A 23,248-nucleotide genomic window follows, 5' to 3' on the forward strand; every position below is an offset into this window, starting at 1 on the left:
TGTTCACATTCATAAATATATTTTTTTTTTCATCTAAAAAATAGCAGAATCATAACAATTAATAAATAAAATGAGTTGATACTCAAGAGTCTTTAATTAGTTTTGACAATAATATTCTCAGCGTTGAACTCTTTGACTTTTGCATCACCTCCAAAACGATGAACAATCTTCAATATGGAGCTAATAGGGAGAGGTGGTTTCTTTTGTTTTGCAATACTCTTGATGTCGCTCCATTTCCCTCCCTCAGCCCAAGCTGACAATTTCAAATAGATAAATCGTTTATCCGGGATTTTGAATTCGGATTTGACTTTCTCTGCTGTTTTCATGTCATCCAGTTTAATCAAATCCGACACAGTTTCATGCAACGACTTTCCAATGAAGCAAGTTTCCATTTTCCCCTCTAAATTATCTTGTAAACGAAGAAGTTTTGAGGAATCGTTTACGTAGCCACAAAGTTCAACGCCTTTTCCCTTTCTAAAATTTTCTGTTGACTGAACAAGGATAGCTAAGCGCTCTTCTTGGCGAGATGATTCCCATGCTCTTCGAAAGGAATCACTCGCTAAGGCAGGAAAGTCATCTTCTTGGACATACCAGTCATTTAAAGCATCTAAATCGTACTGTTGACAGTAATTTTGATAGATTACTTTACCTAGAATTAAAAAAAAGAAGAGTAATTGGTTATAGAGGCGCGATATTTTGAATTTGATAATGAAATCTGACATACCTAAGGGATACTTGCGTATCAACATATGAAAGTCCGATGAATTTAACTTTTGTTTTAATTTAAAAATGACTAAGAAAGCTAAATCCCGATCTCCAGTTGCAAGCGCTTTGGCAAGTGCCTCCGATTCTTTGCCTAATTTCATCAATAATGGAATTTGCCTCACAACACGAACTTCATGCTCAAGTAATCGAAAGGCGAGTTCATTTTTGCCATAGTCCGCTGCTTTAGAGGCAATATCACAGTATGAGATAGAGGGATGAGTTCCCAGTTTTAAATGGATTTCTCTAGCTGTAGACGAGTTATCCTCTTGAATAGATACCTAAGAGAATATTTTTATTTTATTATTTATTAAAATCAAAATTTGTAAGTATCTTACCTTATAACAAGCCCAATGAGCCATGACACGATTAATTCCATCTTTTTGAGGAATATCCAGATGTGTACACATTTTCGCCGCAATTGGATATAATCGACGCGCAAGAAGTCGATCAATTACAACTGCAGGTGTCAGAGTCTCATACTGAGTTATGGTGAGAGGTATTCCTATTCGAACGTTTCTCAATGCGTTTAACACTCTTAAGGTTTTGCACATTTTAGGAAAACTGTCGGAATGTGTTTGAACAAGTGTAATGAATGCCTTTCCAAATTGAGCACTCTTCATTAGGGACTTTTGATGATAGGTATTAAACATGTATCCTGCTGTTTTAATACATTTGGACACTGCTGTTCCTAATTCGGGCATAACCATTCTTACATATATAGATACATAAAGTATGTTAAAATGATGAATGCTAAAATAAAAGACTGATTTTTACCTAAGATATTCATCAGCTTTATAACTTTTGTTCCTAAACTCTTCAGATGCAAGATGTAACATGGCAGAAGAAGAAATTGAACCAATTTTAAATGTTTCTTCCACAATTTTGGGTACAGGCTGAAGTAATTCCTGACCACAACTCCGGCTAAAAATCCTTAAGCCATCCACTTCTTGAACACAGGCTATAAAACCCAAAATAAAAATCATCTCTCCAGAACCTTTTACTGTGACAATGACGGGAGAGGAATCATCTGCAGGAAATACAACAACGGCATCGCTAGAGCACCACGCCACTTTGGACACTTCATTAAAGTCTAATTTATAGCTAGCTATTTTCTAAAACCATAACAAAAAAAAAAGGTGATACTTTAGGGATCCTCAAATACAATTATATCCTTACTGTTAGTTTCTCATTAGCAGACCCAATCCAAACCAAGCCCGACGAAAAAACAACGACTAATTTCTGTCGATCAAATGAAGTCTCCATATGTGTAACAACTCCATATCCAGAACCTTCTTCTAATAACAACAGAGAACTTCCACCTGGAGAAATCAATACCAGATCCTCTCCTCCTAAAAAAAAATAGCAAAAAACATTATCTCATATGAAAAAAAAAATATCGTTAAGAAAGAAAAAAATCACCACCTTTTGAGGAAACAAGGATTTTGGGCGTCCGTTCGTCAGCTTCAAAAAACAGAGTCCATACAAGAGGATCCTCTAAATGAACATCAGGCATTCTACGAATTCTTGGTGTAGGGGAACCCAGTATAGAATTAACATAAAAAAATCGGTATGAATTTGTGAGTACAGCAATCCCTGTACCAGATTTATCACGATCAAAGAATTGACAGGATCTAACTTTAGTATCCTTCACTTCAGAGCCAAGATTAAACTTTTTAAGGAGTTCATCACCAAAGAGATCGTAGAGATAAACGGTTCCGTCCTGTGTCAAAAGGATTGGAGTCTGGAAATATATGCAAATGAAAAAATAATTAATCGTTTTCACTGACATCATACATTGCATCATGGAAGACGACAGGTTGGGACAGTTGATATTTTTACTACATAAAATAGACAAAAATTTCCAATAGATCTTCATGAAACTACATCAATGATGAATATAAAAGCACTTGCATTGAATAGTACTTGATACCAAGGATAGACAGTGATATTTGAATTAAATCAAAGTATATGTACAGAAAATCCGTAAAATATGGTTAGATTTGTACTTTTTTTTAGGGGTCGATTAGGAACGAGAGAAGTAGGATGATTAGGACAAAATATCTTATTCTTTCTAATAGTTAATTTTTATCTACAATACGGAAATAACGATTGTCGAACGATGTAATAACATATTAGGGTCTAATATATAATACAACTAAGCAATAGAGGATATATTTTTGATTTAGGCCAGAGGTTGAAGTCCTTCTATTTCTTGGTCCATTTTGAGTTTCAATAATTAAGACTATTTTCCTTAATATTAATGGAAAAAAATGGATTGCATTCTTATAAAACTTGGTTGTTTTGACCCCCAAAATGGTCGACATGAACAACAATGTCGACGTAATATGAAAAGGCTCTATATTATATGAATTTTCTCTTGGGATAATGCACCCTGAGTGGCCGCAGCGCATACCTCTTTGTCCGTCCATCCCGCATCAAAGACTTCAAAATTAGAGATCTTCCGAATGGGAGATATTTCCCTTCCTGAAGCCTCTGTGATGTGAATGGCACTCCCACCCCCCTCCCACATGAAGTATGGGTCCACCGTATGGAGCTGGAAAGATTTTCATTCCAGAAGGAACGGAGGGAGGAGATCCATAGAGTTCGATACGATGATACAGCTCCTTTTCTCCCAGGGAGATCCATTCTCCTGTAATGGCAGCCAGTGAGCACATAACTCCCGTGGTAGTAGTAATCAGACAATCACTAACGGAGCGGCTTTTCCTTCAAATAAGTTCAACTCCGTGATGAAGACTGATGTTATTATTTTCTCTCTCTTTCCCTTCTATCAATAATAAGTAGTGCGTACTAGCGACATCTATTTATATATTAGTTACTAACACTTACTAGTCACTGATAAACTCCCCCGTATAGCTCCCTATTAATTAAAATATAAATGTAGATTTCACACATAGGTGATAAATATGTATGTCTAATTATTGTTAATTATCACTATAGTATGTTCTAATAATAACCCATTAATTATTATAATGAATATGTAGATCCCAAGCAAAAATATTTATCGCTATATAATATGTAACATTAATCATGGATTACTTAACTTAATGTTAAGTAATCTATGCATTCATATATGAACAGTAAGGATGGGCCATGTAAATTTAAATGTACTTAAGTCAAAATAAAGTACTTAGTAAATTTTTTAAGTACAAGTCTATAGCTTATATTTTTCAAACGTATTTCACTAATTTTTAAGTACAAGTGCAATTACTATGAAGAATATATTTACTTTTTGTTTCGTCTCAATCCTATTTTATGAGTTAGTCTACTTTCATAGGAAGTAAATTAATGGAAGTTAGCTGTGGAATTCCTTGCAAAGGAGGCAATTTATCGTCCGAAATATAGATGACAGTTCTAATCATCTTAATCACAATTATTGAATATATTTTTTGTTTTGAAACATTTTTAAACGAAATAGGTAAAAAATTTCACTAATTTACTGTCAAAAGTACTTAGAAGTACTTAAGTATTCATAAGTACTACTTTTTAAGCCAAATGTCCGTACTCGTATTTCACAAATAATTAAGTACTGGTATTAAATTATATGACTTAAAGACACTTAAGTACAAGTACCAATGTATTTGCTAAGAGCAGCGGAATTCTTAAAGATCTTGAAGAGCCAAGTCTTTGCAGTAGATCCACAATACTTTTGGGTTTCAACAAGATAGTGCCTCAGCTTACAATGCAAATATGGTTCGAGCCTGGAATATAGAAAACATGAATTTCTGGACAAAAGACTTTTGGCCTCCCAAGTCCTCCGATCTGAATCCTTTGGACTTTTCAATATGGTGGCATATTGAGTCCAAAGCCTGTAGAGTCCACCATAATAACATTACCAACATTCAAGCCTCTCTGGAGTATGTTTAGGACTTACTCAGTAACAAATCCTCAAGTTTACCCTTAGTCTTTTATGAGCACACGCTAATATTCAATCAGGCTTTTAATATAATTCAATCTATTTATCTATTTACACGAATGATGTGTATAAATGACAATTACCTAAAGTTAACAGCAAGCTCGAGCAAAGGCAGTTTTAGAATGAGCAAGATAAAGCCCTTTTCATTCATTCATTTTGTAAATTGATTTTTTTTTAAAAATTATTTCACTTTTTAGACAATAAATGCAATGCCTTTTTTTTTTCAATGGATTTTATTAGATAAAGTCTATCTTTATTTTTATTTTTACAGGCTTTAATAAATTTGTTTACATTTCATTAATTGGCGGGTTTTTTTTAGATTTATTTTGTTAAACTGCCCTTTCTTGCTATAAAAGTTTGTTCCTTCCAATTATTAATCGCCTTTTTGTAAAAATGTATTCTCGGTGACTATATTTAAAATTATACACAGCACAGGGTCCCATATAGAAAACGGCTCTGGGACTGAGTCCAAATGGTGTCGACTTCATAAAGAAATACTTAAAGCGGACTTTTTTGTAACTTTTTTTATGAAATGTTACAGACTTCAAGCCAAGAGGACTCATGACAAGGATCAGAGATCCAATACATCACTTTTGTAGGTGTCATTTTTAAAAAGTGGTTGCATAATTCAAAGATCATCTCTTAATTTAGGTACGTAAACTTAGATTTTTTTTATAAGAGTGCGAGGAGTAGCCAGGAGCAAGACATATGGTACACCTGAATTAAGACCTTTGTTTATATCAGCTGCTTGTATTTATTATATTATACATTTGTAAAACAATTCACATCAAAGTTAGGCGATAATTCTTCTTTTAGAGGGAGATGTTAACACACACACACATATGTTAAATAATAAATAAAATAGAAGAAAGGGCACACGCATCGACTGTTCCTTTTCTAATTGCTATACTTAGTTTTTTCTTTGCACACATCCCCTTGTACAGTATACGGTACAAGGGTTGTCATGAATACTTATATCATATAAAAACCTAATGTTATGTGATATCCAACTTTGGTAATATTTCGTTTTATAACTTTGTATAATTTATGTGAAATAAGATAGTTATGTTATAGTGAATTATTCTTACTTAAATACAACAAGAACTACAAAAAAACGTAGTTCTACGTATTGTAGGTTATCACGTTTACCAACTGTTTGGTCTTCTTTGAGGTATGTGGCATATATGTATGTAGATTGTATTGTATACCTTGTACTTCTAGGATAAAAAAAACATATTATTTTTAATTTCCAAATTCAATTGACAAATATATTTTTTTATTATGTTGGTACACATGTTTATAGCGTATGTTGACAATATCAGTCATTTTAGATTCACTGTAAAATGATTGTGGTAAAAAGTTTGGGGGAATATCGTTGCGAGGTAAAGTCGTGGTGGTATACATTATCATTGTGAAAAGAAAAAAAAAAATGTTGTGTTTAATATCATCGTAAACCAACATTGTTGATGCTTAGAAACGCGGTGGATGTGGAGTTTAACCAACTGCTTTGGGGCACAGAAGTTCGCCTAAACAACCTGTGGACCGTTGTATATTATAGATAGCAATGTAAATCGTCTAATTTTTTTTTTAGCTGGCCTTGTTTTTTTTACGGAATTGGTAATTTGAAGAATGATTTTTGTTTTTCTTAGCAGTTGTAGTTATTATTTAATTCCTGAGTAGTGAATTTCCTTTCCTAAATAGATTCAATTATATTTTAAACCTGACTGAATATTCGTCTGTGCAAGTAAAGGACAGAGGGGGTACAGATTTGTTAAGTTATACATTGATTTTTTGGACGGTATAATTGTTCATAACATCGGATTAATTCTTGCCAAAATTATCAATGGCGTAATACTTATATAAATTGATAATTGATTAATGTGTATACTACCCAGCTAATATCGTATTATCTATAAAATTGTCTTGATTGAACTCTTGTAAAAGTGAGTTTCCATCATATGAAATTGAGATTTATATTCTTTTCATAAATAAAAACGTTGTTCCGAGCATTGGGTTATCCTTCCCTTGCTTGGTTCTAGTTTGAAGAATTTATAATTATGAAATGTAGATACATATCTTCATAAATAATCTACGTCCCCATGAGCACTTTTTTACAAATGAGGGAACTAATTATTGCATATAGATGCCCCTAGAGAAAATTGCCAATTACCTTAGTTCGTTGTGAAGTATTTGGAGGGGGTATAAATGCTTTGTGATATGGTGTCCCTGCTGGTATCTTAAACGATCCATTGGTTCGGGGTTCATTTTGGAGTAATTGGAAGGCCCTAAATGCTTTGTGAATCGTCGGTGGTGGTTTTAACGTGCTTGCTGGCTCTGTTGTTGCACAAAACAAGTTTTTCGTCGAGGTATTCAGATTTTGTTAGTAAATTATGGAAAATTTTATACACAGGTAAACTTTCTCCAGTGCAGTTTTCCCCAATGACAATTAATTGATAAATCTTGCTATTTGTTGCACTTTTTCCATTTCATTAAAAGTTTTTTTTTTTTGCAGATCTAAGGCTTATCCTATAATAATTCGTATTCCAGAATCTAAAGAGACAAGAAGTAAAAAAATGATGTTTTCAGTCCTCATCCTTCCATTTTTGTCCTTGGCTTGTAAGTATTTTTATAGCTTTCAAACCATATACGAGGTCTGATACAAAATGATAAAATAAAGGTTTAACAAACCGTTATTTTATCATTTTGAGAGCAAGTATCATTCGATTCCAGTTGAATTTTGAATGAAAATAATAAAGGTTTTTTATTATCAGAGGGGTACATTTGAGCGGTTTTATTTTCAACTTATTTCGAATTAGATTACGGCTAGTGCGGAAAAGTTGTCATATGGTATAAAAATTACCTATGAAAAATTGTATTGCTCTATGAGGTATCTTTAGGTCGCATATATCAATCAAATTATGAAAAAAGGGAAACACTCTTTACTTAGTGAATATGGATACTAGAAGAACCTTTTAGTGATTTTGCATTAAATAATTGTGATAGACTTTTTTTAACCTATAAAAAGTATTCTTCTAAAACCTTTATTATGTAACAAAACAGCTTGAGAAAGTTTGATGATCCGCGTATAGCGTGCATTTTTTTTTACATTTTCAGAAAGGAAATATTAAAATTTTCTTATACTATTGTCTATTAGCCTCTCATACTTGTGAAACCCCCACTGGACCCTGTATTTTCCCGTTCAAATATTTAGGAACAAAATACAATGGATGTATAAGAAACAATTTGACCTTACCCTGGTGTGCTACCTCAGTAGACGAATGGCTAAATTATAATAAGTACGATTATTGCTCTCCAGGTTGTGCAGGTAATTATTTGATAATAGACTATATTTTCATACGATTTTGTATTCTTTTGTCCTTACAGAGTCTCCAACAAGGACGATACCTGGAAGTGAGTCAATATTTTTAATTGTATGTAGTTAGGGAGAAGGGAGATAATTTATACATGATCTTTGCGCTAACATCCAAAGAAATCAGACATTATTGTCAGCTTTTTTAAAAACTGATTTTGAAAAGAAAAAGTATTTATTTAGAGGAGCAATATTTTTGTTGCAATATATTGCAGAGTCCCCATAACACATTTTAAGCTATTAATTGGCTTGAAAGGTACTTTTTCCCCATCAAGAAGCAGCGTAAAATTACAACACGAAATAGTTTTGGATCAAGGGCTTTGGAAATATCAAAAGTAGCGTCCCACTAGCCACAATAACTAAAAAAAAAACTAAATAAACAAACAGTTATGAAATTTTGACAGCTGTCTTTTGAAAGTTGTTGCTAGTGGTGTGTCGGTCCTTATTTATTCGGACCAGTCCTATCGGTTCTTGGGATGGGTCCTTAACTGTCGTTCCTATCAATGTTTTTGTCAAAATATCGATGGTTTATTAAGACAAATGAGACGTATCTAATTTGTATTAAGATTATTGCATATATCTTGCTAAAAAGAATATTTTTTATCATTATAATACAATATTATTAATTACTTTATAATTTATTCTTTTTTATAACGGAATAATTTAAAAAGAAAAAACGCTCTCATTGACATCACAAGGGATCAATTTTATCTTCTGTAAGGACCGAAAAATGAGGCTGAACTGGACCGAGGTCCTAAATAAGGAACACTACACCACTGGTTGTTACTTTCTGAAAATGGGTGAATTAAAAAAGCGCCATCATTGTATGAAGCCTGTGAACACATGTGTTTTATCTTTTGCATATTTTTTTTTTTTTTTTTGGGGGGATTAGTAGATAGAATCTATCAAACACGCACTGACAATACATTTGAGTTATTATAATTTTATTGAGTCAGTTCTAATTAATGTTGCAAATTGTCCAGTATTACTCTTTCAGATTAATTTGGATGATGAAGCATTGTAGGAATATATGTTAAAAGTACGACTCCATTAATTTTTGAGAGGTCTTCATATTTTTAGATCTGACTTTATTGACTATGCAAGCTTGTAGGTTTTTTTTTTTTTTTTGCAAATTGCATTTGAATGCCACCCGGGAAACAATGGTGAAGGGATGCTTGCAACTGTTTAAAACATTGAGTTTGCTAAGAAAATTAGAAGGAAAAATATTTTTTGAGGAACATTCTTCAAAACGTTGACCTATTATCTTTCAATGAATTAAAGTAGATAAAGATATGACTAGATCTATATCATACCTAGATAATTAATCATCAGTATTATAGAAAAATAAAACAAGATTATGAAAGCTTGATGGATTTTGATTTATTTTATTCAATAAAATCACCTCCAGCCTCAATTAGAGTCTCTATACGAGGCCGACAGTGCAAGCAGGCCTTCGCCCAAATTCTTGAATTATTTCGTGATCCAACTTTGGTAATACAGGGGATTTTGTTGGTTTGTTGTTCGATCGAGCCCCGCACAAGAAAATCCGTCGGATCATGCCAGTTTGGAAGGAAAAAGTCCATTGAGATGAAGTTGTCAAAATTGTCTAGCAGGCATTTGAGACTCTGCCCGCATTGATTTTCCCTCAAAATCACCTTTTAAAGGCCTCAAATTCCAAATTTCACTCCTGCATCGGCTCCGTGCCTTCCCTAAATATTTGGGACAAATAATTTATCAATTTTTTTACAACTGGTGCAAGTTTGAACAAGCTATTTAACAAGAACAAACAAAAACATATCAGCTCTCTAAGAGCCGGCGTTTGCCCAAGAGAGCGTGCTAAATTGGCGGCATAGATAGTTTGTGCATCCTGTACACTTCCTTAAATATACGCTCACCGGCATTCCAATTTTTTTTACACTTTTGAACAATATACATTAGTGTTCATATCTAATAAAATGTAAATATAAAATAATAATAAAAGTCAGTATTCTAGAGAATTCAAACCTCGGGCTAAAATAATTTTCCTAGTAATAAAAAGAGGCGCTAAGTAATTTTGCCTTAAACCATTTCCCCTTAATATATAAATAGAATAGATTCATATGTCATTTTTGGTAAAAATTGATGCTTCATTTTGAAATCAAAATATGTAATATGTGTAACTATAGAACGCATTAAATTGTTGTTTTCTGTTGAAAAAATGATGGAACTAGGCTCCAAAATTTCAATGGGTACAACAACAAAATCTCACCATATAATGAATTCGAACCAGTGACAAAGTAAGTGATAAAATTAGTATAATGAAACGAAAATAAATAAACATGGCAACGATTCGAATAAAATAATTGCTATACACTTCTCCATTAGTAATTATCCTCAGTCATGACGGATTATCCATTCTAGGAAAGACTCATGGATTGACGAACAAGCATATTATTAGGCAGAAGTATCATTCCATAATTATTACAACAGAAAACAATCATTAGATTCCTTTTATAGCAATGAATATTACATATTTTGAATTAGAAAATTCAAAGGGAACACCAATTTCAAACAAAAATAAGCAATAACGGCTTATAAAGCTCATACATTTATATATTAAAACGAACCATCCTTAAAGGAAAATTACTTTAAGTCAAAATATCCTGAGGCGAAATGGCTTAAGGCAAAATGTCCTGAGGTAAAATTTGTGTTATTTATCTATATTTGTTTTTGGTGACCTTATCTTTGACCTTGATGTCTCAAAAGCCAATGGTATTTTACTGTTAACATATATAATATTCCTACAAAGATTCACCTAAATCACTACACAACTTTATTTGTAATCCTGCTTTAAAAATTACCAAAATAACGTTTTATGTAACCAATGTATTGTGATAAATTTTTATGTGAGTATTGAATGCAAACCAACGAGTATTGGAACTGCACTGATATCCTTTAAATTTGCCATGAATCAATTAATGGAATTTATACTCTTCGGTTTTAGCTTGCAAAACTGTTGATGGAATTGACTGCGTATTTCCATTTGCGTACCACGGAACACTATACTGGAGGTGTACAGCTGCAGATTATGGATCCTCGTACTGGTGTGCCACGTCAGTTGGGGCTGGAAATGAGTATACTTCCTACGGAACCTGTTCTGCAGGTTGTGGACGTAAGTAGGACTTTTTAATCCTCTTTTACTTTGTCACAAACTTTCTGTATCCGATTTTTGGGTTGTGTTATTTCATTAGTTGCTAAGATATTAACAAATTATGGAATTAACTATCCAGCTTTCAAAGAAGGTTAGAACATTCTCACTAATTATTTAGCCTAATGAAGATAAGACAAAGGGATATGGAAGGCGATTGGGTAGTGTTGGATCGGTCCTAGGACTGATTTCCTAATCAGTCTCCCCTCTTTTCAGTCTTTTTGTTTTTAATCGTTAAGATCTTTTTTACCATTCAACGGTCCAATCACCAGTCTTTCCTTCCTACGGTTCTAGCTATCTTTTTACTTTAGGAGTGTGGTCTGAAAAGTTTCCGATCTCAATGTGAAGATGGCAGCACTCGTAGATAAAAGCTTGTCACATCTATTTAGCATCTGTTGATAGTTACTCACCAAAGTTTCAATCATTTTGAAAGCACAGTTGTTATATAGTAGTCGTTTGAGTGAGTTGGTGTGATTATTTTTGAAAAAATGCACAAAATCGATTATCCACCTGTAAATGATGGTACAAATTCACTGAATCCAACTCATCTTTGATTTGTGTTGTATTGTCATTCCAAAGTAGTAATTGAATGAACCTTCACAAACAATTATTTTGCTGAGAACAGGCCGAGTACTACTTGGACGGGTTGCAGAGATGGGATCATCTCTGGGAGAAGTGAGTAAAGTTTCATGGATACTATGTTGAAAAATAAAAATTCAGAAGAAAGGTCTTGTAATTTTGTTAGGTCGGAAACTTTTCAGACCTCCCTCGTAAGAACGACGAAAATATTGAATGATAGCTAGAACGTATAATCATACGTTTTAACTTTAAGTATCTTGTCTTTTTGAAAGAAGTAATGAAGTATAAAAAAATTTAATTAATAAATAATAATATTACATTTATTCATTTTTTTTTGCTTTAATCTACTTTTGTATTACAGCCTTTCTAAACTTACAAGGTAATAACATAAATATTATTATCGGTAAGTGCTCCATTATAATTACAATTTTTATATTTAGACTGTGGAACAACTGACGATAAGTTATGCACATTTCCTTTTATATACAAAAATGTTAAGTATACATCTTGTACTTCTGTGGATAGTTCTTTTCCATGGTGTGCAACGGTAACCTACCATGGGCAATACCATGGTTATTATAGATATTGTAACAGTAAATGTAAAATTTAGAGAACAATTATTAAGAAACACGTTCAGACGTATTATAAACATATTTTTTCCAAATAGTAAATAAGTCCTAGTTTCGAATTCATAAATGGAAACATAATTAATTTCATTATGTAATGTATCAAAAATCTAATACTAACTTTTGTCGGTCATATAAACTGAAATATACATCAATTATAATATATATTTAATATTAGCTTACACCAAGGTTATACCATAACGCGTGTACGACTGATGTTTGACTTCCACCACGCTTTTAATATTGACGTCATAATAGATGAGTGGTTGCGTGTTTGTTCAAAATCTGTTTTTCTTTCCCAACAGTCGGTACGATACATTAAATTTAAAATTCTAGTAATAGTGATGTCATAGACTATAAGGGGCTATGATGATCTCAAAATCTGCCTGTCTTGCCCAGCAGTCGGTACAATACATCAGATTGAGAATTCTAGCAAGCCCGATTACATGATGGTCTAACCTTGTATTTCTATTAACCATATATAGTATTGTTTTTTTGTAAGAGCGCGAGGAAAAGGCGGGAGCGATATATATGGTACACATGAATTAATACCCTTGTTAATATCAGCTGCCTGTTTATGATTTTGGAGGGAAAAATTAATTATTGCTATTAAGAGGAGATACTTTTATATTCAAAATATCATTAGTGCAGGGAAAATATCATTATTATATTTCAATATATTTATTTCATTGTGCATTTTAAAACAATTTACACCAAAGTTAGGTGATAATTCTTCTCTCAGAGGGAGATGTTAACACACACATATTTATTAAATAATGAATAAAAAAGAAGAAAGAACACGCATCAACTGTTTTTCCTTTTCTAATCGCACTCCTAAAAAGCTAACACTCTTATATGTAGTTGTAGCATATAATACTAGAAACCTTTAAGCGAAGGCTCAAGGGCTCCCCCAACAAATGCGGTAGAAGAACTAAGAAATTACTACAATGTCATGAAATAAGTTTATCCAATAGTAAAATGTACACCTACAGCTGAAAAGGGGCCTGTAATACGCTTCATATTAGAATGAAATAATTTCATGAAAACTCTGTAAATGTTAGAAGATATTATATGTGCCCTTAAACACCAAAATTTTATTTTTTGAACAAGTGACGTTTTTTTTTGGAACTGCTAAACTTAAGAATGAATTTTCTTTTATATAGCTGTTGTCATTATTATGTAGTTCTTGAGTGTTGAACTTCCTTTCCAAAATAGATTAAATTATATTGAAAACCGGATTGAACATTCGAGTCTGCTAATAAAAAACGGAGAGGATTGTGGATTTGTTACGGAATCCTTGTTTGATTCAGAGTAGAATTAAGGATTAACATCAAATTAGTTCTTGCCAATGTCTTTACTTATTTCCTTCGGTCTCTTCTCTGTCATCAGAGCTGTAAGTTAGTGCTATAAGTTAGTCGTCATTAAAGCTTCAAAACAAAGTAACAAACCGTGCCTGATAGCTTAAGGAGATACATGTTCTCGGACACGACTTTTTCCCTTGCAAGATGGTACTTTTAATGAAACCACAGATGACTTCACTATATCATTTTTGATTTATGCTGTATTCAGACTTTTATTCCCTCTCCAGAACTCGCCTTCTTAATTCCGTTAAAAGCGTGAATTCATGGAGGATGGGCAGATAGTTATGAAGAAATATTCAACGCTCCTAGCGGACAAAACAGGTATCACTAGCTTCTACAAATATTGATCGCGTGGTTTCGTTTCTGTACTTAACTTTAAAGCTTTAACAGAGGGTTAAATCCTTAACACAAAAATATACGGTGTATTTTGTTATTAACTGTCGATTTTTTACTTCTTCCTCCTAATAAGGGTGTCTGAACGTTAATTGGTTGAATTTGAATGGATCCTAATTCCATAGTTGGGAAGAACTATATACCAAATATACTTAACATCATTAAATAATATATCGATTTTTGGTATAGCCAGGGACAACGCAGAGCTCTGAGATAAAATTATTTAGATCCCTCCAAATACTTCAAAAATGAACCCCTAGCCCATGGGTTGTTTATGTAGAGTCAGTTGCTTTAAATCATGCTCAGGCAAGATTCAACTAAGGCAAATTAATAACAATAGATGAAAGAAAAATACACCGCATGGTCATGATTGTAGAGGCAGAGCAGAACCGGAGCAGAGTTACTCCAATTCTTTGAAATGAAGGAACATTGATGAATTTATTAGATGAGAACCTACTCCAGGAGACGAATGCCCTTCACTTTATTAGCGGAAATATGGATTTCTTGTTCACTCATTAATGAGTGAGTGATTTGTAGTATAGTATTTGTATAAATAATGTATGGCAAGACTGGGTTATGATTGGAGTAATATTGACATTGATAGAACATCCGGTGTATTTTTAGTTGGCCCGTTTTTTTTTTTGGAATTGGGACACTGAAGAATGAATTATCTTTTCATTCAGAGTTTTCATTATTATTTAACTCCTATGTAGTGAACATCCTTTCCTAAATAGATTCAATTATATTGAAAACTAGATTGAACATTTGTGTATACTCATAAAAGACGGAGTGTAACCCTAAAGATTTGTTGCAGAGTTTTTATTTTAAGTCCTTATTGGACTCAAAGTAGAATTGGAGATCGATATCGGAATAATTCAAGCAAATGCCCATATTTATTTCCTTCTCTCCTTCGTCCCTTGTAACAGTTGATTGTAGCTGATCTAATGAAACGTCATGAGCATTATTCCTTCTCTCCTCGAAAACATTCTTCAAATTGTCAGGGTTACCATGTGTATTTTTTTTTTAAATGCCCATTCTACATTGAATTTTCATAATTAAACATTTAAAGGTATTCTCTACTATTAAAGTTGAGAGAAGATTTTAATCAGTGTGCACTTTGACTTCCATATACTGCTAGGAAAATAAATAGAATATATTATGCTATGTAAGAAATAATTACAGTCGACTTTTATTAAATAATTAATGTTCTGTCAAAATGGTAAAGAAGGGAATTACGGCAGTTGAAGGTTTTCTAACATTTAGTTCTTCGAGCCGGATATTTTCGAAATAAAATGCAAACATCGATCACTGGACACCTTATTGAATACTTTTGAAATTTTCGGAACAATTCAAGTCATCGAAGTCGTCAACGTAACCTTTCAAATTTATTTATTGCTTTTCTATTTCAATTATCCTACATACTTTACTTACATTAAAGTAATTTATATGTGTGTGATTGTGTTTGATGTAGTACTGCTTAAAAAAACAATGATAAAAACGAATATATTACAAAACCGGAGACAAATATAGACTTTAGATGTAAAATAAAAGTTGTTTTTTCAAGTTACATACGTCAGGGTATGTTTAATTCTGATCATACCAAATTCCTGGACTCTGGAGGAGACGTTTTATTTTTCTCTAATAAGTTGATTTTTTTTTCATAAAACAAGATCGATTCCCCGTGTTTCAAAGTTTTGTTTTTTTTTAATCCAAAAAAATCCAAAAACGAATTACTGTAATAAAAGAATGTATATAAAATTCGAATTAAAAAAGCGAACTAGGAAGAGAATGAGGGAGTTAATCTTAGTATGTTTCTTTAATCTTCATTATGGTTGAAGAAGGAACATGGCAAGCTAGAAATGCCAATGACAATAAATAAATCACTGGGTCAAACATTTGAAAAAATACTTTATATTTACCAAAATTAATATTTTCACATAGTCAATTATGTGTTGCATATTCAAGAGTGTATAAAGGAGGTACAAGTTTGATTATATTTACTTCAAATGGAGACAAAACAGCAAAAAATTTAATATACAAGGAGGTTATACAATATAAATTTACCTATTATATAATTATAGTATATAATAGATCGTTTTAGTTTAGAATTTTAACATAAACAAGCTAAATATAAATAAAATATTTTTAAGATAGCGTGTTTGTGCTAGTATTTATATATTATTTTTGCTTAATTTAAGGTAATGGTTGCTTTAAAGACCTTTGACTTATTTTTTATAATCGTTATTTCTTATTTTATATATATATATATAAGTATATTAATGTTTTGTTTAAGTTCATTTAAAATCTAAAAATACTTCAAGAGTCTGAAGTAATAAACATAAGATTAGGGATTATTTCACCTCTCTCAAGTTTCCCATATAGAGGTAGAATAACTGATGGCCTCAAAGAAGTTTGGGCTTCTCTTCTTTTATGTGTACGGTTTTTTTTTGACCGATTTTTATTTTAGATTTAACGCAACTTTCATTTTTTAGATCGTTTTTGCCTGTAGCAAATGATTAATACGACAAAGGTTCGTGCATTCGAAAGTCTAAGCCGTTGAGATCAAGCCGAAGCTGTGAGGAAACTAATAAGACTCCATACTATTTTTATTCAGTAATAATGGAATCTTCAGAATACATTCTTTATTCTACATAATACATTACATATAGGAAATATCAAAGTAACAACATATATTAAAAAAAATCACTCCCTACAATGTATTGTAATCTTTCAAATGTTTTTGTAAATTACAACAATAATATCTTCTGTAGTGGACTTAAATTTTGAGAATTTAAGTTTTTGCTTTATGTTTTCAATCATTTATGAACGACTAATGCCTCACTTGTTGTACTCAACTTCAAGATCTTAATATTGGATCTATATGAGTTGAGTTATTCAAAGTGCTTGCTTCCATGCAAAAATCTGTAGTTGATGAGATAGAAAATTCAGAAAATGAACCACCCGAATCGGTAGAAGATACCGAATGTCTGGAAAATAAAAAGCTCGACTCCGAAGATGAAGGAGTATTCCTGAACATGAGCCACCAGAATCTCATGAAGAGATTCTGAACATAGCTCGAGTATGAATATAAGCTACCAGATTCTGAAAAAGAGATGGCATGTCGCGAACATAATTAACTGGACTCAGAAAAACGCATCATTTTATCAGAGTGGCTAAATATTTTGACTCCAAGGGATTTTATAGCGCAGTATTTATTATGTATTGTCTTTTATTTACTTTTAAATCATGACGTAGGGATTTGTTTTAAATAGATAGGTAGGTACCTTGTTTTTACGAGTTGGTATATTTTAATAGTTTTATAGTATGTACATCCTTTTAAATGTAATCCCTTACAGAATATATGTTTTAGTGTATGATTGTACCCCCAATCCAAAGGTGTTCTTATTGATTTTACTCCGGTCCGTTGCTTCCGTCTGTTGGTGGTGTTCGTAGAACATTACAGTATTATTCTTGACAAAGGTAACACTTCAAGATATATGGTAAGGTTATTATGATTGAGATGAGGAAGTTCCTGTAGAGATATCTAAAACATGAACCTTTTGGAATGAAGATTTGAAAAAACTTCAAAATTTTAGAATACCCTGAAGCGTGAGCACACACATAGATAAAAACACTTGACTTGATATTTGCATTTTCTCTTATGCGTCAAATAATGCATATGGTGCTATTGCGTATCTTTGAGTGCGTGGTGCGAACGGAGAAGTTCATCTATATTTTATCGTTAGTCGTATAAGACTAGGGTCTGTCAGGGAAGTTACTTTAGCTAGACTCGAACTCGAAGCGGCAGTTTTGTCTGCAAAAGTTATTAATCACTTTATATCATTGATTCCGTGGTCATGTGGCCCTCCAATGACGTGTTGTAAAAAAAATTGCTCATCTTTATCATGGAAGTTGCCCATCCCTGATCTAACATCAAGAGATGAATGTAAAGTTGGAGTTCTAATTATAGATGAACTTAGTAAAGTAAAATTCGATTTGTTTTGTCACGTTTCCAAAAATTAGAATCTCAGGAGGTGCTTTCATGCAGTGATTACTTAATTATTTATTCATTCAAACAATTAATTAATTCGTGTTGAAGGGCGTCTTAGAAATATGGAAGTAAGGGATCCAATCCTCCTCCCAAAGGAATCAAAAATTTCGAAATTACTTATTGAAAATGAACACAAAGATTGCTTCATACGCGTTTAACTATAGTAAATACATCTATACGTGAACATTGTTGGATCATCGGATGTAACAGATTGATTATTTCATATTTCAGGAATTGTAGTCGGTATAAAAGGTCTTTCCCAAGACTTCAAGCACAAATAATTGGCAATTTACCTAAAGTAAGAGCTGAATTTACAAGACTACTTGCTCAAACTTCTGTAGACAATGGGGGTTTATCCCATTTTTATTTACCGATATAATCACTCTAGACGTTCACTTGAAAAAGGTCAATTCTTTGAGTATTCCGGAGTGTCTTATCTCTCTCAGAAGGTTTGTAAGCAAGAGAGGCAACCGCAGTGTCATGAGGAGCGAACACAGTAAGAATTTGTTGGCGCAAATTGGGCGATATCAAAATTTTTAAGTCAAAAGGATGATGAAATAGTAAAAAATGTACCTAAATTTGTAATAGGCTGGAAATTCATCCCACCTAAAGCTCCTTACCAACGTGGGATTTGGGAAAGTATCATTAAAATTACAAAAACCATCGTTAATCGACAATTTCGTTGGGTTCGTTTATCTCCAAAGCATTTCTCGAATGCTTTGTATCTAAATTGAATCTGTAATGAATAGTGGATCTATTTCAGTATTATTTTCTAATGTGGAAGATGTTGCCACACGCTTTCGATACTGATAACAGGATTTATCCTCTCTGATCTACCAAATGTACTAATTGAAAATAATTGGTCGTCAATATAACACTGGAAAAAACTTAGCATCTGATAAATCATTTTAGAAATTGCGGGATGAAAGAGTATGTCTTTAGTTTACAATTAAGATCTAAAAGGAAAACCAAGGTGATGAATTTAATGAAGGATGACTTTGTAGTAGTGGTTGACGACATCCAAAGGCAAAGGGGCTGGTCTCTAGGATTGGTTGTCCTGGTTCTGATGGATAAGTAATAAGTGTTGAAGTTAGGCATTATAAAGGTAAAGTTTACTGCGGACCCTCAAATAAGTTGGAATGAATATTAACTATTGATGATAACTAAACTGGAACTACTCCGATGTTGATCTTCAATTGTACTCTAACTCCAAAACCTTCATTGCTATTCTCCGTCTTTTATGAGCAAACGCAACTAATTATTACAATCATACAGGGTTGATCTTATCTACTGGTACACATTTTATTATTTTCAATTTTTCAAGAGCAGATTTTAAACAAGAGGTGTTGTGAGGACATTTATTTTACAAAATCATCAGAGAATAGTTATTGGCATAACTTTCATTCAGTATGTGAGCCCTCAGCTATGATAATTGTCTCAATAGGAAGCCTAAATCCCTTGCAGGCCTTGACTATGTAGTCAGATCCGAGCTTGGTCCACTTCTTCTTCTTGGAAGCCTCTAGAGACTTGACAATGGACACTCCTGTGAGGAGTAGCACACACCCTCTCCTCCAGATGCACCCAGATAGAGTAGTCTATGGAGGTAGACCTTATGTTGAGGTCCCTAAAGTAATGAAAGTCAGGAAGGACTGGGTCTTAGCGGGGAAATGACAAAAAGCTCTGTCTTGAGTCTAGACAAAGTTGTCCCCGAAATTTTCTCTAACCCAGCACTTTTATATGCAGAAGTTCGATTTTAGCATTTGCATTAAGCCGCTCCTTCCTCTCCACAAAAACGGGAGGGAAGCCTTCGCCTATGCTAGCCAAAACACCTAATACCATGGTTCCAGCCAGATTTTTTAAATTCTGAAGACGTGTCTCACTAAATGTGATCCAAGCTCCTTGGATATGGCCATGGAGGACATGCCACTTGAAAGAAGCTGCAAAATTTTACTCCTTTGCTGCTCCATTTTACTTTTTTGTTCTTAATTGAGTCGAAACTTTACAAAAGGAACCTTGAGTCACAAAACCTATCTTTCACCGAGTTTGAAGATAATCGACGAATAAATTTCCGATTCATTAAGATGTTCCTTTCTAAATAATAATGATAATTGGTGCTGGTGGTCCTTATTTAGTACTGAAAACTACACTCCCGACTGGATCAGTCCTAAAATTTATAAATTTCGGTCCCTGATGAAATCACCCTTTTTTTAAATCAGGATTGACAGTCCAAAGGACTGATAGGGCGGGTCATAAGACTGGACAGTGCCGAATAAAAAAGGACTGGCACAACGCTAATGATAATAGCTTAAAAAATAAAAGACCTGCCTTTGTTACTCCTACAAAAAGTCCTACACGCGTTCCAGATCATATTTTATACACCAATATCAAAATGAATTACTATTATTATTTCCACAAAAACTTACTTTCCAGGAAGAATGAATGAATTATAATGAAAATGGATAGTTGACCCTTTCCTTATATGGGCTTACATGCCTATTTTTGTGCAATTTATATACTATCTAATTTTTCCGCATGCATTAAAGAAAATAAAAAATGGAGCTGTTGTCAAGAGCAATTTTACAAATTAAGAATGAATAAAAAAAAAAAAAAAATACAATACTTTTTATCGTCCATTTTCAATTTTTCTTGTCTTCTTTAATTCTTCTTTGTTAAGACCCACACAATGTGGGCTGAGGTAAACTTCTAAAATTAGGAAGACTGTATATTAGGGTGGTTTGTTTTCAACTTTTTTTTTCAAATTTCGATGACGATTAGTTTGCAAAAAATGTGTGTTGGTAAAGAAAGTAACTTTGCATAATTTCATAGTCGTACAATGTCTTTATTAGGTAGCACATCTAGTTAAAAGTTTGAAAGGAGACATCAATTATTTATTTCGTCAATAAGAATTAAAGTACATTAATCATTATTTTTCATTAATTCATTATGGGAGACATTACTCTTACCTATAAAAAACATTGATAATTTTTTTTTCTAAAGCTACTCTATGCAACAAAAAGATAGAATAATATTAAAAAATTTAGATTTTTCCTTTCTGAAAAGGTAAAAAAATGATGCAAGCTATATGCGGATCATCAAATTTACCTAAATTATTTTGTTCAAAAGGACAGTTTCCTAAAAAACTACAACTTTTTATTCACTTTTTACAGGTTAAAAATTTTTTTTTCAAAATTATTTAATGAGATCTAAATTAAAATATCTTTTTAGGATCTATATTAACTAAATAAAGACCTGTTGCCTTTTTTCATAGTTTGATCGAGATGTCTTACCTAAAGATTCTCTCGTGGGACAATGTAATTTATCATAGATAATTTTCATACGATATGATAGCTTTTCCCCACTAACCGTAATCGAAATTCGAAAAAGGTGTAAACATAAACCGCCCTACTCTATATATTATATATGTATATATATAGCATTTAAAATAGAACTAAGAATTCAAATTGAAGCATGTTTATACTAATAATATATATTAGTGGTGAAACTCGGATCACGGCTAGAATTTTTAAAAATTGACTTTTTTAGACCGATCTACACTAAAATTTAAATTGTCGACATAAATTTAAAAAAAGGTGTCTCAGGGATTGTCGACTCTCCTCCACATGTTAAATTAAGTTAATTAAAACTTCATGTATGTTAAGTTCTAAGCCAGGGATATCCAACCCGTGGCCTGCATTACGGCCCACCTAATGTTTAGGTAGTCATTTTTAGCAAAATTGCCGAAATTTCATTAAAACACGTAGAAACAATACGTTCCAAGATTGAAAAATATTTGTCGTCATTTTGTATTTTGTGAGACACTAACAGGGTTGCCAGATTGGCCTTTTTAGAAGCAGTTTGGTGTTGAAAAATTAGATTTGACCTCAAGTTGAAATAAATTTTGTATTTAATAGTTAGGTTTTATGTAGCCGTTTTTCAAAATATTTAATTTAATATGTTCTACGGCTCATTAAAATATTTCGAATGGCAATACGGCCTAAACGATTGTGGGGTTTCATTTCAATTTATTACACTTTATCGCGAATAAATAATAAAGTCCAGATCTCCATGACGCGCAATCTACCGAAACTTCATCTACAAATCCAATGAAGATGACCAACTACTCCTTCGTTGTCTTTAATCTAAATCCTACAATTTATGGATTTTGTTTGGGAAGTATAAAATTCCGTTATTTAAAATAAATACATTGCGTCGTGAAAATTATCGAACTTGGGATGAGCGTACAAACACACGGCCGAGAAAATTTGACAAAATATTATACTAACTTTGAAAAAGACATATATTGCTGACAGAGATCCCTATAAAATATAGGGTTCTTTGCTCTTTGATACGTTCGATAAATAATTAATAGGAGGAGAAATATTTTATATGTTGGCAAAATGCACTTTATTTATTTACGCTTGTCGGGATTTTGACAATTTTCATATCCCTAGTCAACCATAACCAAAATAGAAATAAATTATTTTTTTCAGAAAAATGTTATTTTACTTTGTCTGCTGTCGATTACAACTGTTTTTTTTTTTTGTAAAGAACGAGACCGGTTCAAACCAAAAATTCTAGTAACCCAACCAACCAAATTATACGTTAAGTTTGCAATGATAAAACTAGTTGAACCAGACAAAATGAAGAATTTATCATATAACTCGTGATCAGGTTATTGTAAGGATCAGGGCTACCATGAAAAAGCTGTACCAGCTAGACAAGTTCCAATGTATTCGTTAGGTTTTATTTCATTATAAGTAGAGATGGGATTTGTGTATGAACGTAAGGAGTTGGAAGGAGCGAGATATAGTCTTAGGACAACTTCAACAGGCAAGAAAGTACATTAATATTCATTTCTCGAAACATCTTTTTACACCATTTCAATTAACGTGAAATTTTCTTCAAAGTGAGTGCCAGTTCATTCCATATGGTCACTATTTACAGAAACTACAGCTCTTAGACGCTTCGGAACTGCTTTACAC

General features: G+C 32.6%; 2 protein-coding genes across 9 annotated transcripts; one reads left to right on the forward strand and one right to left on the reverse strand.

Moving 5' to 3' along the window:
• Nucleotides 1-2: 2 nt before the first annotated feature.
• On the reverse strand, nucleotides 3-3,565 carry Vps16A (vacuolar protein sorting 16). Of its 2 annotated transcripts, none has more exons than XM_040723203.2 (7): nucleotides 3,179-3,565; nucleotides 2,188-2,506; nucleotides 1,942-2,114; nucleotides 1,540-1,877; nucleotides 1,101-1,473; nucleotides 725-1,043; nucleotides 3-649 (listed from the first exon to the last, which is right to left on the reverse strand). In XM_040723203.2, exons 1-7 carry the CDS (start codon nucleotides 3,293-3,295, stop codon nucleotides 93-95), a joined length of 2,196 nt encoding a protein of 731 aa, XP_040579137.1. In that variant the 5' UTR covers nucleotides 3,296-3,565; the 3' UTR covers nucleotides 3-92. The 2 variants fall into 2 exon arrangements, with proteins under 2 accessions (XP_040579137.1, XP_040579138.1); XM_040723204.2 differs by having other exon boundaries at nucleotides 2,560-3,553.
• A 2,126-nt stretch (nucleotides 3,566-5,691) lies between these two features.
• On the forward strand, nucleotides 5,692-12,624 carry LOC121127722 (matrix metalloproteinase-9). 7 transcript variants are annotated; one of them, XM_071893204.1, is made up of 7 exons: nucleotides 5,692-5,714; nucleotides 7,212-7,315; nucleotides 7,854-8,024; nucleotides 8,084-8,110; nucleotides 11,053-11,220; nucleotides 12,197-12,214; nucleotides 12,276-12,624. In XM_071893204.1, exons 2-7 carry the CDS (start codon nucleotides 7,273-7,275, stop codon nucleotides 12,443-12,445), a joined length of 597 nt encoding a protein of 198 aa, XP_071749305.1. In that variant the 5' UTR covers nucleotides 5,692-5,714; nucleotides 7,212-7,272; the 3' UTR covers nucleotides 12,446-12,624. The 7 variants fall into 7 exon arrangements, with proteins under 7 accessions (XP_071749305.1, XP_071749303.1, XP_071749307.1 ...); XM_071893202.1 differs by lacking the exon at nucleotides 5,692-5,714 and adding an exon at nucleotides 5,721-5,870; XM_071893206.1 differs by lacking the exon at nucleotides 5,692-5,714 and adding an exon at nucleotides 6,139-6,265.
• Nucleotides 12,625-23,248: the final 10,624 nt, after the last annotated feature.

The sequence above is a fragment of the Lepeophtheirus salmonis genome, chromosome 13, assembly GCF_016086655.4.
Source record: "Lepeophtheirus salmonis chromosome 13, UVic_Lsal_1.4, whole genome shotgun sequence".
Lineage (NCBI taxonomy): Eukaryota > Metazoa > Arthropoda > Copepoda > Siphonostomatoida > Caligidae > Lepeophtheirus > Lepeophtheirus salmonis.

Excerpts from the sequence above, each read along its gene's own strand:
- Vps16A (XM_040723203.2), bottom strand. The coding sequence starts at position 3,295 with ATGTGGGAGGGGGGTGGGAGTGCCATTCACATCACAGAGGCTTCAGGA. Across the intron at positions 2,115-2,187 it reads AATCCTTGTTTCCTCAAAAG|GAGGAGAGGATCTGGTATTG; the intron begins GTGGTGATTTTT and ends ATTTTTTTTTAG. Across the intron at positions 1,878-1,941 it reads CTGCTAATGAGAAACTAACA|AAAATAGCTAGCTATAAATT; the intron begins GTAAGGATATAA and ends TTATGGTTTTAG.
- LOC121127722 (XM_071893200.1), top strand. The coding sequence starts at position 6,989 with ATGCTTTGTGAATCGTCGGTGGTGGTTTTAACGTGCTTGCTGGCTCTG. Across the intron at positions 7,066-7,211 it reads AAAACAAGTTTTTCGTCGAG|ATCTAAGGCTTATCCTATAA; the intron begins GTATTCAGATTT and ends TTTTTTTTGCAG. Across the intron at positions 8,111-11,052 it reads AACAAGGACGATACCTGGAA|CTTGCAAAACTGTTGATGGA; the intron begins GTGAGTCAATAT and ends CTTCGGTTTTAG.